At 40.6% G+C, this 19,690-nt stretch overlaps 1 protein-coding gene across 2 annotated transcripts in view; it reads left to right on the top strand.

Annotated features, from left to right (window-relative positions):
* The first annotated feature begins 1,220 nt into the window (after positions 1–1,220).
* Positions 1,221–19,690, top strand: part of ano5b (anoctamin 5b) — a 38,724-nt gene continuing 20,254 nt past the window's right edge. Inside the window, exons 1-3 of one of the 2 annotated variants that reach the window (XM_052063078.1) lie at positions 1,221–1,604; positions 9,674–9,718; positions 18,529–18,593. In XM_052063078.1, coding sequence (XP_051919038.1) covers positions 1,529–1,604; positions 9,674–9,718; positions 18,529–18,593 — 186 coding nt within the window. In that variant the 5' untranslated portion in view covers positions 1,221–1,528. The remainder of the gene's footprint in view (positions 1,605–9,673; positions 9,719–18,528; positions 18,594–19,690) is intronic. The other variant, XM_052063080.1, reaches the window with a different exon arrangement.

Genomic DNA, 19,690 nt, shown 5'->3' on the forward strand with positions numbered 1-19,690 from the left:
GACATTTTTGGATCTGAGGAACTTAGAGTGAAAATACTGTATTTGGGCGGCCAGGTAGTCCAGTGGTTAGCACGTCGACTTCACAGTGCAGAGGTACCAATTCCTGCTCTGGCCTCCCTGTGTGGAGTTTGCATGTTCTATCCGGGACTGCGTGGGTTTTCTCCGGGTGCTCCGGTTTCCTCCCACATTCCAAAAACATGCATGGCAGGCTGATTGAATACTCAAAATTGTCCCTAGGTGTGGGTGTGGATGATTTTTCATCTGTGTGTGCTCTGTGATTGGCTGTCAACCGGTTCAACCGCCTCCTGCCCGAAGACAGCTGGGATGGGCTCCAGCACCCCCCGCGACCCGAGTGAGGATAAAGCGGTTCGGAAAATAAATGAATAAATGAATGAAAACTGTTTTTGAAAATTCGATGCCATTTAGAATATATGTGCATGTTAACTAACTGCAATAATGGATCCTGAACAATTTAACCATTCGTAATGGATTTGTATGGCTGTACTATTTTCGTGCATCCTCACTTGACTGCATTGTGACGTTTTTATCTTTTCAACCTCTTCCTGACAGAGTTTCCTTCAGCTTTTAGGAGGGAACTAATGGTGGAAAAACTCTTCTCTGTGAGCAGTTTATTTCTCCATGATGTGCGTGAGAAATACAGACACACATTAAAGCGTTTGTGTACCGGCCTCTGACCTGGACATGAGATGTTTTCTCGCTGAGCATATGGGGTTTCTCCCACATTGCAAAAACATGTATGCATCTAAATAAAATGTAAAATTCCAGTCAAAAGACTTGGAATATCCCGAGCTTCCTTGTGAAAATGGATTGATGGTTGGATTGATATTTATGCTTCAGACACCCACTGAGGCTTAAATAGGGAGACGAGCGCACATGTTATTTAGAATTGAAGATTTATAATAGATGAAAGGTCAAATGTCTTCAAACACAATATGTGAGACCAGAATTGCACAATGCAAATAAATAAAATAAAAAATATATATCCAGCCAAAAGTGTGGATGCTGGGTGTCGCTGACATCAGAAAATATGAGTCACTACCCGCCTGAGCCACAAGGTATCGCTATTGTACACAAATTACCATCCTGCAGTCGGCACCACGTGGTACCACAAGTATTCCCTTATCGTTTTTTACCATTTTTTGTCGTATTTAACCTGTGCCACAACCACTTTAGAATTCCCACTCCCTCTTGAATGTAGGCTGTTTCACGCTCACGTTCGCTCTCTGTTCTTGTTCACGTTCACTCAGAGGTCCATTGAGCCGATGAAAAGCGTCTTTGCCACTCCCCTTTTATGAGTACCTTCATTACTCAGGCAAGCGTCTGGTAGCAAGCAGCGGGTCACTTCCATCTGGCCTCTTAGAAAACGTGCGGAAGATGCTACCGCCGTTCTTTTGCTGACGGTGTGCGTACATGGTTGTGATTTGGTTGATCCGACAGTGCTACAGCGGCATCACCGGTCCGTGCCTCCCCGTCACAGCCGCTCTGACCGAACACACGTTTGATCGCAATGAGGAAAATAACGGGCAAGGCAAAGGATGAAACTTTGATCGAGCTGCAAAGCGCCGGAGACGTTCACACTGGAGGTAGGCCCATTTGTTTGTGCATCCGCGTCGTTTCTTCTTTTCTCTGTGGACTTCATTGATTTTTTTTGTCAAGACAGTGTGCCCACCCCATATGAAAGCAATCACTTACTAAATAAGTCAACCGTCGATAAATATACATGAGCTGACTTTATAACGTGACCGTTTTAAGCAAACGGGAGCTTAATAAGCAACAACCCGTGTTTTTTTAAACCTCCAAATATTCATTTCTATGCAAACGTGTTAACAGAGTCGTCCTCGTGTACTCTGTGCTTTCTCTGAGCAGAGGCTATTCTTGATGATATTATGCAAATACTCGGAAAATATATTGGAGTAGAATTTACACTGGTTCTCTGTTACTATTTTTATTGTTGGTTCAGTGTGTGTCATTTCAAAACAAACTCACCCTGGAAGGTGTTTCCATAACTAAAGCACATATTTAGGTTGGCCATTAGATAATCTAATGTACTTCAAACTTGAGAAAAAGGTTATTTTTTCTCTCTCCATATTTCACGGGATTTCTTCTTCAGTGACGGCCAGTCATCAGTGTGTTTTTACCAAACACCAAACCACATTGAGTGTGGTTTTAAACAATCTCCACCAGAGTCCATTAGGGTCATTTAATTTACCCAGTGGTATGCTTTCAGATGTTGGCTTGACGAAAATGAATTGTTTTGCCATTATTTCTCCCTGATGGTCCATGGAGAATGACGAGCTTGCACTTCACAAAGTTCTAGGCATTAACAGAGGATTGTGCTGTTTCAATCATCATTATGTCTCTGCTAAATTAGGATTACCTTCTAAGCATTCACAAATAACACATATTTACTCAAGAGTTTACAATGAGCTGATATGACCACAGAAGAGCAGTAATGTGTATTCGAGAATAATTATTCAGAACTTGAAAACTGTTTTAAAAAAAATAAACCCAAGGTTTCATCATGATTTCTTGAGAATAACACACACTTCAATATTAGAGCTCCCTTTAAAATCAGATTTTCAGATGTACTCATTTATTATGTTTCCTCCAAGTTGCTGGTATACATGCTCAAACAGTGAAGTATTATCTACATAAATAATTTGCTCGTTAGGATTTCTCATTTCCAGACAAGATATGTGCCCGGGATGTCACAAAGACGACTTGGCATTGCAAAGGGCAACAAATGCTTGCTTTGGAAAGTACTTTTCGTCCTCTAGGGAACCAACTTCTGTATAGAACATGACATCGGCTAAATACAATTTTGTTTCTATTTACGGCAGTTGACTTGATCCTCGACCTGACGTTGGGTGAGCAGCAAAAATGATGTTTGTATGATGCAGAAGTCAGGGAGTCTGATACTGCAGTCAACCCAAACACAAGTTAAACGTTCGTGTTGGATATAAAGTCCAATGCAGTTTGTGCAGATAGCTGGGAATAGGTGGATGCATTTTTCCTTGGGGGTGGGGGGACGGGTGCTACCATTTGAAAAGGTGAATTTTTCACTGTGTTGCGGTGCCGAAAATCCGCATTGAGAATGTACTTATCGTCTTACACTCACATGAACACATTCACACACACACACACGCACGCACGCACACACACACACACACACACACACACACACACACACACACACACACACACACACACACACACACACACACACACACACACACGGACACACGTGCAATGCGGTGAAATAAACAATCGTGGACAATATCATTGCGGTCTGTGAGCACCAAGAGTTATGTAACATAGGCTGCTTCTAATACTGGTCGGGACCAAGCCACAAAGGTGCGGGCTTGGAGAATTGGGAGTGAGGAATTTTGTCTATCTGGTGAGTGTATTGACTTGTTTACAGCTGTTGAACTGTGAACCAAGATAGTATTTAGCAGCCAAAGCAGCACAATAACCAGTCACCAGATTGACTAGACATGTTCAATTATTTTATTTTTTTTAATTTTACTTTCTGAGTATAAGGTGCAGCCTCTCATCTTCTCCACTCAAAGCACCCACACCTCTAGGTTTCATGCTCTGATGCTTAGAGTCTTATTTTATTGTATGTTATTATCGTTTGTGATTATCATGTACTGAGCATGCTTCTCGAGATGATGTGAGGCTTGGTGGATAAACAATGAAGTACCGGTAAGTCATGAAGTTGGGCAAAAACCTGTTTGGAACATCGCAATTGGTCCTAAGTTTCATAGGAGAATTATGCCAAAACCACCACAAATAACATTGTACAGTCAACCCCCGCATACTCGTTTGACACAAGTGGATTCAGAATATATTTGAAGATTTTTTTTTCTTTCAATATTTTACATTTTATTTATAAAAATAAAAAAACACCATTCTCCCACCTCCATTTTCCTTCTTTCCATATTTTTTTGTGGAAAACATTAAATTATTTATCATTTTATCGGTGGCTTTATTGTTCGTGTTCTCGATTGTAAAGTGGCCATGAATGTTTTGAAAGGCACTTCTAAATAAAATATGTTATTATTATTATAAATGTTTAAATGTTTCTTGCCATTTTTTATTAGTTTTAAGACATATGTGGCTTTATTTAAATAAATAAATCCTAGCACCTTTCAATGGTCAAACAGCTTTCCCAGGGGTGGCCAACCTTTTTTGACAGCACTTTGTATGCAGCGATGGCTGTTTGAAAGTGCTCTATAAATACAGTTGAGTTGACAGAAGATTGACGTTTGAAGCTACCAACCAGCCCCACCCCCCTTCCTCCACCTACCCCTCGCGGTGGACTTGGACTTGGGACTAGTCCGCTGAATCCCAGTTGATCGCGATCGATGTATTGAGCACCCCTAATTTATATTATATGTTATGTGACAAATCTTCATTTTATTCTTCTAAACCCATGCATTGGATTGGATTAGATTGGATAAAAGTTTGTCAAACGTACTGCATGTGTAACATGTAACATGCAGCACAGATGAAATTTCTTCCCTCTAACCATAAAACAAGAGGAGCCGCTGCGGGTGCCTCGCGCCGCTATCAAAAGAAAAGTTAACAAAAACATGACAAAATAATACAAAACAACACATGAGACACAGACAATCGTGCAATCTTAACCACTTTCCTGCATACACTTTGTTTTCTGAAGCAGTTATAGATGAAAGAGGATAAGAGGAGTATAAAACTCCCCTTCAAATGTTTGAGTTTTCTTTTTGTGCAACAAAAAAAATCGAGAAATTACGGTAGCTCCTCTTTTAAAATGATCCATGTCTTCATTATATCAACCAAAATGCTCTCAAATCCCCATGCGGGCTACTTGATCTTGTATCATCTTGTTGGAAATATTGGGTATAGGTCTCATCATCACGACAAATAGACAGATACATTGTACAATGTTTTAACAGACCAAAAAAAATGAATACCATGCACAATAGAGGACTGTCAAATGAATCATACATGTTATGTTAAATGAAGTATGTTATATAAAGTTCAGCATTTGGTTTGACTCCAAGCAGAGAGATTGGAACAATTGAAGGAGTTTGAGTGCTTTTTGTTTGGTCTTCCAAACCAAGCCCATTATAATCTCGTGATCTCGTTCAATACTGAAGCGTTATTTTTAGTTCTCATGGTTTGACTTCATAATTGGATTTGTTTCATATTGTTAACTACTGTATCGTTACTGGCACTGGGAACAAATAACAGTCTGGTGCATACTAAATTTGCTGCTTGAACTGCAACAAATGGAGTCCTGAACTTGTTCCCAACACTAAATTGCATTTATCGATGAGTGCCTAATAAAGAGTTGTCAGTTTACTTTGGGTCTGTTGTAGGTTGATAGACTGCACTTGTTGCGCAGTGGCTTTGTTGAGGCGCTTATCAGAGCAGACCTTCAGCCGCATGTGAAAGGGGAGGAAGACGTCTGTCTTCACTTTCCTCCGGCTCTGTTTTGACAATTGTACCTTGTTCACAGCTGCCCAAACATGGATTTATAGAGTTGACTGGCAGACTAATGTCATACAGTAATACCTTAAATGTTGAACACAATCCATTTGGTGATGCTAACTTGGAATCTGCTAAAATAGATCCTAACTGGAATCAACTTGTTGCTGAGGAAATAATACAGATTTACTTCATCTCTTCGATAAAGCCTCTATTTGCTACTTACACAATGATTTATTGTTTTTGGTCATGTTGTCATGTGTTCTTTTTCCCCCACACCGGTACCATTCTGTGTGGTTTGAGATATCTGGGTTTTTGTGTGAGGCCAATTTAGTCGAAATGTGAATTGTTTTCCTGAATGAAGGTTGCATTCTACAAGCAATGCCAACCATGAAGTCTGCTCATCAGCAACTTTACATACGATTGCAAAATAAATCGAATAGCATTGTTTTTAACCAGTGTGTTGAATTTAGAAGATAACATCCAGCCATCCAGTATTTGAAGCATGAATCCTCACAATTTAAAATGTGAAAGAAAAGAAATATATGTTTCTGTACATATTATTTGAAAACATACACCCTAACTGTCATGACACTAAAATGTTGATATATGGTTCATTGGTTTACCTGTTAATATGTCACTGTGTTCATTTTATGAGTGAACTCCTTTTAATGTAATTACAATGAACGTGAATAGTTTTTTTTTCTCTCCGGATTGCACAGTGCCCCCTGAAGGCGGCGGTGGCACCCATAGCATTTGCTTGTATTACTTTCTGGGCGAGCCGACAATGTCTGTCGGCCTAAACAGCCTCTTCAATGAAAAACCCAGCCTGTCTTTGGAATTGCTGTCCTTTAATCATGATACGTGAACCCGTCTTAGCTTCATTTTTCAATGCATCAGCCATTATTGATTTATTATTTTTTTTAGCATGTGTGCTTCCTTCAAAGCTGATCTCACTCCCCTATCTGCATCCAGATGAAGTCATCTCCCAGTTGGAGTAGAAACAGAGCCAAAGAGTTGCCATGGCAACTGACCCTGTAATTGTATTACCCCCCGTGATGGAGGCATGATACTAAATCATACATAAAAAGCCATCTCTTTATTCTTAGTCCTGCATTCTGCAGAGCATTGTTTTGTGTTTCGATCAAAATATTTCATTTTAGAAATAACCCGCTCGCAACTAGTGCTGGGCGATATGGGAAAACTTTTCCATCACTCCGAAGGCCATTTTATATTACAGTAATGATATATCACAATATATTTTCAAATACACACTATTGCTTTGTTCAAATTGCAGGTAGTGATTCCCTATTCAGATTTTTTTGTTGAATCCAACCTTTTTATATCCTCGTTCACATTACAAAAGCAAATGCAACTTCTAGTGAACCCAACGTGTCTGTGAATCGACATGCATGCGCACAAAGCATGATGTCGAGTGATGTGCACCAAAAAAAAAAAAAAAAAAGATGTTACGTTGGACAGTGTTTAGGGAAGTGAATTTGGTGCTGCATATACGGGTTCATTTTACCATCTCATATAGTGGCAATGCCGGAGGAGAAATATTTGGGCTATTGAAGACTTTGCGTCTCGATCTCATTTAACGTAGATGTCTACAAATGATGACGTAACATCATTGCCGTGCATAATAAATGAACCGTCTATGTGGATGAATAACTACTATCACCGCAAATATTTACTTTATGTTTCGTGTTTCAAGTGGGATTACATTATCATATTTTCCGGACTAAAAGGCGGACCTAAAAGCCTTCCATTTTCTTAAAAGCTTACAGCGTGCCTTAAAATCCGATGCGCCTTCTGTATGGTTACTACGGTAATATGTCGACTCCCAAAATGGCTACTTGCTTGAGACATGCTTACAATGCAGAGTTAAAAAGGAAGGCGATCGTGTTACGCAATTGAACATGGAAATAGACCAGCGGTAAGAGAGTTCAATGTTAATGAATCAATGTTATAACTTGCTGTTGGTTAAGTGAACTGTGTCGCTGCTTTATTAAATAAGTTTTACTAACATTTGATCGTTCTGTAGCAACGCCACTCAATGGCTAAGCTATCTTGGCTGTTGTCATTTGTTCAAAGCTTCTTTGACCTGAGACATGGGTTGCCTCGTGCTTGCGTGCTCGGGCTCATGCGCGTACAGCACAGAGCAGCGGACTATGGACTACTGAGGTGCGCTTCACTCATTTGGCATGGCTACAGTTCTGTTTGTATTTCCTTGCGCGTAGCTCCATCTAGTGGATGCATTGTAGATTGCGTCTTATAGTGCTGTGCATCCAATATATGAAAAAATTTACAGACATCTGTGCTAGTTGCTGTCTGACGTCGATGGGCGCTCCGCGTGACTGTCTGAAGATATGTGGACATGCTGCTTATATAGAGGTCTTTGATGTTCTTATTCCACGCAGTTTGCTGCAGATGACAAATGACAGAAGAAAGGGTAGCAGAAAAGTGACACGATAGAATATTTATCGTACTCGTGATACACTGGGGTACACTGCATATCTACATATCGGCCCTAACTCTGGTGTATACCTTTAAGCCTGCAAATAATACTAAATGGATAACTCGGTTACCTTTGTGGAAAAGCAGTATGATTGGGTGAAGACTTTCTAATGTGATTATAATGGAACCTAATCTGCATCTGCCGGCGCTCCGTGGAAACAGCTGTAGACCTCACACACATCACGTCTTCAACCACGATCAACATGCTATTTCAACGCTTGTAGGTTGTGTCTCGCAAAGATAAGACTGTGTCCTCTCTAAATCGAACACGACTTCATGGGGATTCATGGCCTTGTCAATGAAGCCTCTGTGATCATTATACTTGATTCTGATGAAAATGTTTTGTGGGTACCGGTACTTTGGTTGCACTTTCTGCTTTCCCCTCTTATTTAGCTGTACATTGAAAATGGTGTGTTTGAGTTAACTTACTGAATTGAGGCTTCATTGAATTGGTTCCATGAAAACTCATGTTTAAACATTTTTTCTTAAGAAAGAGCTTTGTACTTTCATTTTTCACTTTTCACAGTTTTCACGTTTGGCTCATTCATTGCTCAATCACACATACTTAAGACAGATCTATTTAAACTGCCATACAAATCTTACTAATGTCACAAGTGCTACAACGCAACATGCGAATTTCTTGCATATCTGGCATTACCTCAGACTTAGAGGAAGTTAAATCTGTTCCAAATCAGTATTACTTCCCCTCTTTTTCTGTTACAAAATGCCAAGCTGGGGTTATTCAAGTGTGAGGAATGACAACTCCTGTCTAAATTTAAAAAAATGAAATTCAGCAGTTGAAAAGGAGCCACGCATGACCTGGCGTTGGTGCCTACACTGTATAAATGACAGACTCCCAGCCTGCCTAAAACAAGGCAAAGTTTATTATTCAGCTCAATGAAAAAACAAATGTCACACAAAAATTGAGAACCATCATTTTGTAACATGTTGTGAGTTGCAAGTTGTTATGAAAGTTAGAAATATTAAAATGTAACTTCAAAGGTTTCCTGTAAATTAAATGAATTTACAGCAATTGGAAATGGAACAGCAGGACGGCAGCAGGGTTTGATTCCTTTTGGAGTTTACATGTTTCTCCGTGCCTCCGTGGGTTTTCGTCGGGTACTCCTGTTTCTTCGCACATATTAAAAACATGCCTGGCACATTATCGGAATACTCTAAATTGCCTATAGATAAAAGTGTGAGCTCAGATGGTTCTTTGTCTATGTGTGCCCTGAGATTGGCTGGCACCCTATTCAGGGTGCCCCCCGCCTACTGCTCGAAGACAGCTGGGATAGGCTCCAGCATGCCCCGTGACCCTTGTAGGGATAAGCGGATCAGAAAATGGATGGATCGGTGGATGGATGGTTGGATGGATGGAAGTGGACCAGCATCATGGAATGGATTGTGTACTACTCAGGAGATTGAGTCTTGGTCTCTCTCCTTTTCAGGTTGAATTATGTAGGTTTTTCACTACAGTCCTGATCCAATTCCTGGACACAATAAAACAATTCAACTGTTTTTCTTCTTTTAATTATCCACTCTTACTTGAGGCACTATTACAAGTGAGAACCTGGTCAGATGTCCACCAGCAGTTAAAACGTTTTACTTTTTACTGACCGCATACAGACGAGTTTCTAATGCTTATATCTGCTCTCTTAAGATGGTCCTGCCGTGCTGACCGCATTCAGGATCAACTTGCACACAGGTACGGGCAGATCTAAGGCTTGATGTGATGCCTGTCTGTCCGTCCTTTCATTACTTTCCTCCTCTTGTCTCATTTCATATACTTGTCCCCATGACGCCAAGCTGTGCTCATTAGGTTAGCTTAATTCTGCTTCGGTTTGGCTGTTATTTCTGCACTGGTCTGTGTGCTAATGACACCCAGAAGTGTCTTTGCCCGTTTGCTGTTTCAGCCTCCATGTTGGCCCTGAACTGCAGGTTGAACAGTATGATGTGTTCATGGCTCAAGTGTCTCATCTGCACTGACGCATGTACACGTGTCAAAGTCGGGCATGCTAACATGAGTAATGAGGCCATACAAGTTTTTCATCCGTCAGAGAATTTGTTTGTGGTCATGCTACTTTGAATGTTCTGTCCTCCATTCACAGCATTTGTTAACAAGCTGACCATGGTAATTTCATTTATTCCACACTGAAAACAATGGGAATGTACAGTCGTATGAAAATATACCCTAATAACACCATTCTGTAATTATACCATGCTGTCTCATAGGGCGCAATGGCAACTTAAATTGTGCAACAAAATTGCAAACACTGCACTAACACTGTTTTCGGTGTCATTTACACTAATTCTGGTGATGTCTTTCGGGTGGACCTTCTATTAGACAACTGAAGTAGAAGATGCTTGGTCACTGTGGTAATGGTGCTTTGTAAATTGGATTATAAAATCAAGCTGCAATTTAAAGGAAATTATCACTTACTGTTCTTGTAATCTTGACTGGCTTTTTAAAACCACAGCGACTACAATTACATGTAAATATGAATTATTCAGCGTACAAGAGATGTACAATTCACATACAGCTATGTATATAGATGCTCACCCCTGTGTTCCATTTCCTCTGCAGAAAAAATAACATTAGTCTTGTTATGTAGGCAGCAAGATTTTGAAGCTGTAATTAGTATTCGTTTCCATGCTTTGCTAGAACAGAAACCTCTGAAGCAGTGGGGTTTTGACTTCCCATTGGTGCAGAATCTAGTACAAGTATTGGATTTCTTGGCCAGAGGCAACCAGCTCTCAAATGAAATTTTAATCAGGTTATGTTTTTTTTTTTTGTTCTCATTGTTCAGGTAAAATGTTTGAAAGAGAGAATGCACTATCTATCCTTCTTTGCCACCATGCATGATTAGTAAATGCCTGTGGGCACGCAAGTTATTGGCCTGTATATCTTTTCTCAGAAGCATCACTTGAGACATGCTGTCTCAGGCCTGTGGTCAGATATTGCTGCTTCTGATGAGCAGCGTTCTCGACCCTTTAAACAAAGCGCTCTGATGTACATTTTAGCAACAGTGGTGAATTAGTGTAAATTACTATTTGTTGCTGAGATAATAATAGTCACAAAAAAATGACCTTCAGTTCAGTTGGATGGTTTGGTTTTCATGATGTGAAAGTGTCTTTCTTTCCTAATATGTGTGATAGGAGTCTTAGGACGTTATTTGGTTAATTACAGGAGTACCTTGAAGACAGTACACTAATTGTAATGCAGTGTTATGCTGCTTTGCCTTGAAAATAAGACATGGGGTCCTCAGTTCTCCAAGAGTTTACATTTGAACACCATCCGGAAGAAACCCAAGGCTTGCTGGACTTTTTATTTTATTATTTTTTTTTAACAGCAGCAAGGTCGTTAGTAGCAGCAATATATTTTTATTCAAATATCCCACTGAATATTCTATCGAACTGTCAAATATTCAGATTAAAAATATTTGTGCTTGATTAAAAACCAATTATGAATGCATGAAAAACTCAATAACAAACATGCAATTATGTGTGTGTGTGTGTGTGTGTATTTTTTAAAATTGGCTCCAACTTTTTAGATCTCAAATGCGTAGCGTAGCAGCAAGCTATTTTCTTGTCTAGATATATTTCCAAAATGCAAATTTTAACTCTCAAATTGAATTTCAAACTGGCTTCTTTCGCATTGCATTGTATGCAGTAAAAATAATAAATGCACATAATTTACTAGTGTCTATACAATTAGCGGTTGAGATTGAGCTAAATTAATTATCAGCAGTCAAGATAAATTCTGAATATTATTAAATGAGAATACTCAACATCAGGAATGCCCAACTGTTTTTTGACCCGTTACTGCATGTGCACGGAGACACATATGCACGTGTGCACACATACAGATACCCGAACATGAACAAAACAGAAAAATAAACTAGATACAAGACAATACAGAATTGTTTAAAAGAAGAAATCACCGTCTATCGCAGTGGAGGCAGGGATGCACTTCTGTCGCGTGTATAGTGCAGAAACATCACCATTGTAGCTCGAGGTACTGTTATAAAATGCTGCTCCAGGCGCTCCAGATTTCCATTTTTTGACAATGCTGTTGGTACATTGTAGATCAAACAGACTTGAAATGACAATGTCTGATCGCTTGCTCGTCCATCAAAGATGATACATGTATTTCCATTTTCCTTTCCTCCACCACCTGCCATGTATCGATGGAACACCCCAGGACACAACTGGCCTTCCTTACCAGCCTGCCCAGTTTCCTCTGTCAGCAGCTGAAATGCTGCTGCGGCAACAGCCTGAAAAATGACTGATAGGGCTATTGAGTCATAGAATGTAGGAGGGCCCTCTGAGAATGTAGAGTCTGTTGTGGCCTCTTATCTGCACACGTGAGTGTTTGTGGGCCAGTCTCGTTTACTCTTAAGTAACTTGTAGGAGGCCACTCTCTTTATGACCTTTCGCTGGATGTTCACCCACATTGAGATGCATTTCCTGCTCCCGTGGGGGAAGGTGGTTCCTTTGACACCAGTTCGCAAAGTTTAGAGTCAGTATTCCTCATTCCCTGTGTCAACATCATCTTTGATGAGGCTGATGATGGCATGAGAGAATTTCTGTCGATGACAGTGTTTGGAGGTGTACATTAACTTAGGCCTTGATTATCTCAGAGCTCATGCCACCTAGACCTGCTGCCTTCTTTTCTTTAAATGCAAGTTAAGCTTTTCTCAAATAGGAGCTTGTAAACCTTAATTAATATACAGTATGCTGTGTCTCTGAAATGTAGTTTATTGAACAGTGGTTGGTAGGCCTGTCACACAAATGCGTTTTTTGGACAATATATTTTCCTAGAAATTACTGTATTTTCCGCACTATAAGGCACACTGAAAAGTCTCTCAATGAAACTACGAAGATTGAAAATAATGCATCAAAACAGAAAATCAAGCCAGGAAATCACAAAATAAATTCTGTAGTGGGCTATAGAATTCACAAACGAGAATCCTCGTTTATATTTTTTTAAAATATAATATAATTTTTTAAATAGCAAACACTTCTGAGACAGTCCAGTCGCCTCCAATTTACTGACATCCGATCGTTCTGTTGCAGCTACGCAGAAGGAAATGCCCAAAAAAATTCTGTCGCGGGACTACAGAGTTTATTTTTGATTTTCTGTTGAACACTCTAAATTGTCCCTAGGTATGAGTGTGAGCGTGGATGGTTGTTCGTCTCTGTGTGCCCTGTGATTGGCTGGCAACCGATTCAGGGTGTCCCCCGCCTACTGCCCGGAGAGAGCTGGGATAGGCTCCAGCACCCCCCGCGACCCTAGTGAGGATCAAGCGGTTCGGAAGATGAATGAATGAATGTTTTGAAGCATTACTGTATTTTCAATTTTCATACTTTCATTGAAGTAATCGTTAATTTACGTTTTTTGGAGGCGGTCATGAATGCCTCAGAGTCTAATGGAAGAAGAGAAGGCACGGAGCTGGACAAAGATGTACCTGTAGCTCCATCTAGTGGATGCATTGTAGATAGCGCCTTATAGTCCAGTGGTGCAATATGTGAAAAAAATGACAAAATAGGCCATTCATTGAAGGTGCGCCTCATAAGCCAGTGCACCTTTTAGTGCGGAAAATACGGTTACATGATGAACTATTTATATACAGTATCTTATTTTTTTTATGTCACTGTATTAGTGACTTGAGAGCAAAAACGATTAAACCACACTCCCAGTAGTATTGAATATTTGAAATTTTGAACAATAAAATATATTAGGTAAAAAGTATAAATGAAAATGACTCAGGCTCTGTTAAAAAAAATCACCAAATATGAAAACATTTGCAACCACATACTATCTTAAGTGTCAGAGTATAATAAGATGTGTTTAATCTCCTTCAGAATGTCTTCTTTCACCTGGCTGTTGAAGTTTCAAATGGCTATTTGGGAAATTCACATTTGCCCAGTCTATAAAAACATAAGCCCGAAGACTTTTGTGGCTCATGGTGACAGGAGCTTATGAAATTGGAACAAGATAGATTCCAGTTTAGGGGGGAAACAGATACCTTGTGTGGTGAGATATGAAACAGATTTTCTAAACTTAATTGAATCTGTGTGCAGTACTTCATCATTGAATATGATGACAGTATAATAACTTATATTGTGCCTTGCATGAAACCTAAGGGCACATAATTTGTATGTTTAATAGGCTCTGTATCGTAATGATTAGTTGAACTGTCAGGCGGTCTAGCAGCTATGTTCTTGGTTAATTAGGCTAATAAAGAAGTAGAATATTGAAAACAAAATTAATTGATCCAATGAGTAAGAAATAGAAATCTAATGAAAATTGTCGATGTATAGCACAAAACAAAAATTCATACATTTGCCAGACATGTTTTTGAACATCTGGCCCCCTTAGTCGACCCGTACGGTTGGCACAATACCGGGCGCAACTTCATTTTTGTGCCAACGCAAATCTTGTCTAGTGTGTTTGGGCACGTTACGCCCATTTAGGCGTTTCGGCACACAGAGTTGCATCGCTCCTGAGTCATCGTACAATTTGGTGACAGAAAGTAGTCTGCGCTTAACATATAACCGAGTGCTTTGTCCTTTTCTTGCCAGGGTAATGGACTAATGCAGTGTGAATGAGGTAGATTTGTGATGCCTCACTTGGCATTTCTGCCTCGCCCGCAGCGCACCTGCAAATTTGCGCACCAAAAAATTTACTCCATTTTAGACTTCTCAAAAGAAGGTTTATTTTGCAGCACATGTGGTCTGACATGATTTTGGTGTATTTAATTGAGGCGCAGGATGACAGATTTGGCTCTCTGCGGATGTGTGCAGTTCACGTCACCAAATTCATTTCATAAATATGACACCAACCTGGTACATTCCTTCATAATTATTCTAGAAATCAATTCATTGAAGGAATTATAATAATTATCATCTTAAAAATATTTTAAAATAACAATCTCATTTTGTTACTTTAAAAATAATATTTCCTGATTGACAGATCAGTGATTCTATTTGTGCTTCTGTGACGTCAAGCTCCGAGTGCCCGGATTGTAACGCAAAATGAGGGACGCCAACAATTGGCCGAGACTCGGCATCCCACTACGGCGCACAGCGGTACAACTGCCCCGTTACAACCAAAAATGAAAGAAAGAAAACTCCACCCATGCTCACACCTTGACTGCGCTTTGCGCTACACGTGCGGTGAGCTAAAAAAATATGGCCCTTAGTCTTGCCTTGCCTCGGGCTCACATGAACACCAACGTTGGTATTGCTCACTGAAACTAAGCAAGATATTTTTATGTTCAGCTCACCATTTTGAAGTCATGCGAGATTTTGACAAGCTTTTGACTGTTCCCACCACCTGAGGATTTCAATATTGTCTGAGATAAAATTAGGTGACTTGGCCTTGGTTACCGTAAGTTGTATTTTCATTTCTATGAACTGTTCATGAACATAAATATTTACATTCAGAATTGACTCTTCGCTATAGTTAGCCCCTGTGTGGAAGTAGCTATGACACACTGCTGGGCCTTTGCTCCTATTTGCTCAACCCAGATAACTGTCTGTGTACGTGTCACATGAGCTCTAAAAAGGAAAGGAAAAAAAATAACACAGCCAAAAATTCAACTTCAGCTGCAGAGCTGGCACTTCTTCCCACGATGTAAGTGGTGTGCTGTTGTTTGTCTTCAGGGATTCTTCTGCTCTTTATCGATGACACATTTATATCCCTCTATCATAAGTGTTCTCATCGAGCTTACACATGAAGACCCTTTTCGATTGGCCTCCCAATGCTGTCTGGCATCTTGATGTCCAATCAGACACGGCTGGCTGAAGAAAGCAGAGGACTGTCCTTTGTGGGGTGATTTCACGTGGGTCTATCTGGCACTGCAGAGATGCATACGCTAAGCCCCACCCCCTCGCTTTCTTCATGCACGTTCCAACCTCCCCCACAGGAAGTGCTACGTTCCCACCATTCGAGAATAAAAGCGAGGCAGCAGCAAGCAGTGTCTGCCACGCTGCCCTGCTGGAATCCAATGTGTCATTGTAGTACAGACAGACAGGAGCATGTGAGTTGCACTGATTTCAGCTCTACCACATCTTGTGTTCATGAAAATGACCGAGCGCTACTCTAACTCTTTATTACCAGAATAAAAACAAAAATTTCCTTATTTGGTTGGCAGAGAGGCACGTGCAGCCATATTAACCAGGCAGTCATTCCGAAAGCAAATTTCACCTCAATTGAGAGCAGCTGTTGCTTTAAATACAGTCGCAGTCACAGACCACATACCTCCAAGTCTAAGAAGAAGAAGAAGAAAACCTTTATTAGTCTCACAATGGAGAAATTCCAGATTCACAGCAGCAAAGTTATGAAAGGAAGAAGTAGAACAACAAAAAAATAGGAGCTGCTGGAAAGGCAGCCACTCTCGCGGCGCCATTTTGAAGTCAAAAATAAAAATAACAACACAACACAGAGGACAGAGACAGTCGTGCAATCTTCACCACTTTTCTGCATACACTTTGTTGTCTGAAGCAGTTATAGATGAAAGAGGAGAGGATCAAAGTGTCCTTTCTCCAGTGGATCAGAGACGTCATGCTGAAAATGTGCACACGTCTGCTACAAGCTAAGTTTTGAAAGCAAACACAAAGCTGTAGCATCCATTGACGAAAAGAGATTAGTTCACTTCTCCTGTCCCACGTAATCCGCTTCAAACTCCAATCCGCGACTCCCGCGCCAACGATCCTTTCTTCTCATCGTCGGCTCCTCAAGACCTCCATCCATCCAGCCGCAGACCGTTCAACAGCACCGATCTCTCCGCTGAACAAAGCGGGGCTGTGAAAAATGCTGCCCATTACAGGCGCAAGACACAAGCGCCCCGGGACTGTCCAGCAACGACAGTCAAATGGCGCCGACATTCCTCCAGTCAAAAACGGTGCTGGTATACCCATGCTGCCGAGAAGGCGCAACCACCAAGCACAGAGTCTCCTCCTTGATGAATGTCGTGGCCAAAAAATGCTGAAAAAAGGTCCACATCAAGTCCACACGACGTAACAACAAACACAAAGTGACAAAAGAAACACAAGAACAACAAAAAAAAGCAAGGCTCAAGAGAGCACTTGCTGACGGCTGCCTACTCGGGCGCCATCTTGACTTCAAAGAACATGCAATTAAAATTGAATCAAATAAAAGATTGATCTGTTCAGATTTTGAACCCATTTTCCCCTTAAGCAATACTTACAGTGAACCCCTGCTTGTCATGTACAATAAGACATGTGAAAAATGCAGGACAGCAGCCCTGGACCGAATAAAAACAACTCAAATCAAACTCACGGCACCATGAGGATGACCGTAGTAGGTTGTGATTATCAACGCATCGGCATGCGGAAATGCTCCTGCAAGGTGAAATATGGGCCCCTCGCGCTCAATTCAGTTTTTCACCAATGAATATGATATAATATCAATATTTCTCCGTCTGCATTTCTGGGATGGACACATTACGGCCGTTGGGCCGAGGTGAGACTGTGATGGTTGTTCGTCTCTGTGTGCCCTGAGATTGGCTGGCACCCTATTCAGGGTGCCCCCCGCCTACTGCCCGAAGACGGCTGGGATAGCCCCTCGCCCCCGCGTGACCCTTGTGAGGATAAGCGGATCGTAAGATTTTATTTAGATTGTTTCAGTCTGTATTGTTTTATTGTTTCTAAATTATGCAATTTTGAATTGTTCTACGTTCAGTTTGTATTTATACACAGCACTTTTAGCTGTCATTGTTCTCAAAGTGCACTCTAGATAAAATTGAGTTGAGATGAGCAGCGACAATAATCTTTAGACTATATGAGCACTGTGTTGGCAGCCTGGTGTAACATGTGGTTTGTACATCTGTCACACAGTCAGACATTTGGAGTTGCAATCTTGGAACGAGCCTTCATGCGCGTGCTTGCATTTTTTCTGTCCGGTTACTTCCTCCCACATTCTGAAAACGTGCACCAATGGTTGATTCATTGTCTTGAATAAATAATTAGTCATGGAAGTGCATAAACATCATTTCTTTGCATCATAGTATCAAATCGAATTGAATCGAACAGCGCGCATTGCGGTTAGGAGGTGAATCGGGTGGTCTCACATTGACAATTGCTGCTAAAGTAACTTTAATGTATCAAATCATTGGTAGTTTATCAAGATTTATATCTTCACAGCCACAGACCAGAGATGCACAGCCCTTAAGGACAAAGGTGTTTTTTTTTAATTAGTGAAAAAATTATACATCATTAATACATTTTGCAATTAAAGAGTGAGTAGAAATAAAGTTATTCTTTGTTCTTAGTGACTCCATATATTTTGCTCGGTTTCCATTGAGTGAACCCCTGGTCACTTTGCTGTTCTTGTTGGTGTTTCGTATGTAGTGGATGAATGAAAACGACAGATCCAACATTTTTAGTTTCATTATGTTGCCATTGACAAGAGGCCATGCTGAGAGTCATGAATTACACTCTTTTGGCTTTAGTTACATACAGACTAAAATGTATCAATTTGTCTTGTAGATGAAAATGGTGGGAATGATGTGAATTTGCTGTCTGAGAGAACAACCCTGCCGGGACACACTGAGGTAAGATTGACTGCATTGACATCATCATTGCCTTTCAACAGTGTGGCAAGAAAATTATTTTCCTTGTTGTGTGAATTCAGTGAGAAAGTGTTCATTGACATTATTTGTTCAATAAATCGAATCATCCAACTGAGAAGTCATCATCGTGTAATAGGGACAGTTTTGTTTTGTTTTTCTCGAAGGCGATACAGACAAAACGGTGATGGGGAAAGTATGTTGTTGAGATATCACGGCAGCACCTGAGCACTGAGTCCCTACTGGGCATATGTTTACAAAATCTGCGGTGCACCTTTGAGGGTACGGCAAGGCAGCTTTATTATAAAGCACATTTAACCAGTTGGACCAGTTGTTGGCGGGTTGGCCTCACAATGCAGAGGTGCAGAGTTTGATTCCAGCTGCAGCCTTCCTGTGTGGAGTTTGCATGGTCTCTCTGAGCCTCCATGGGTTTTTTTTCCGGGTACTCCGGTTTCCCCACCCACATTTCAAAAACAAGCGTGGCAGGTTAAAAAAATTGTCCTGCGATTCTACTGAAATGTGTGTTTTGTAGATAAATGCAGATCTGAGAAAATTGGCATTGATTTCATGTCATTTTTTGGAAAAATATTCTGTCGGGATATGTATTTTCAACAGGATTCCACATGAGCTATATTCGGGAATAAAATTGTGTCCAGCACTACTAGGGACATTGTCGTAATCCAAATTTAGGTCATCATAAAACATGTAAATTACTTTAATACAGTGGTCCCCAAACTTTTTCCTGTGAGGGCCACATAACTTTTCGCTTCTCTGATGGGGGCGGGGTCAGTGTTTAACAGCAAGAGTACCTAGATGTAAAAATGTATTGTTTCCCAGAAACCCACACAAAATCAAATACCTTTTTTTGATACACTCGCCATATTAAAGACGTCTTTCTTCTCGGGACACACCATCTCCGCGACAGCATTCATGCATTTCTTGACAAACTCCTTACCGCTGCTTGCTATCAGTTGAGCAAACCGAAAGCTAGCTCGAACAGATGGCTGGTTCAGCTGAGGTTGGCGTACAAATGTATTTTGCTGAGCTAACGTTCCTCTTTTTAGCGTTGACAGTTTGTGTGC

Source organism: Hippocampus zosterae, chromosome 4 (assembly GCF_025434085.1).
Source record: "Hippocampus zosterae strain Florida chromosome 4, ASM2543408v3, whole genome shotgun sequence".
Lineage (NCBI taxonomy): Eukaryota > Metazoa > Chordata > Actinopteri > Syngnathiformes > Syngnathidae > Hippocampus > Hippocampus zosterae.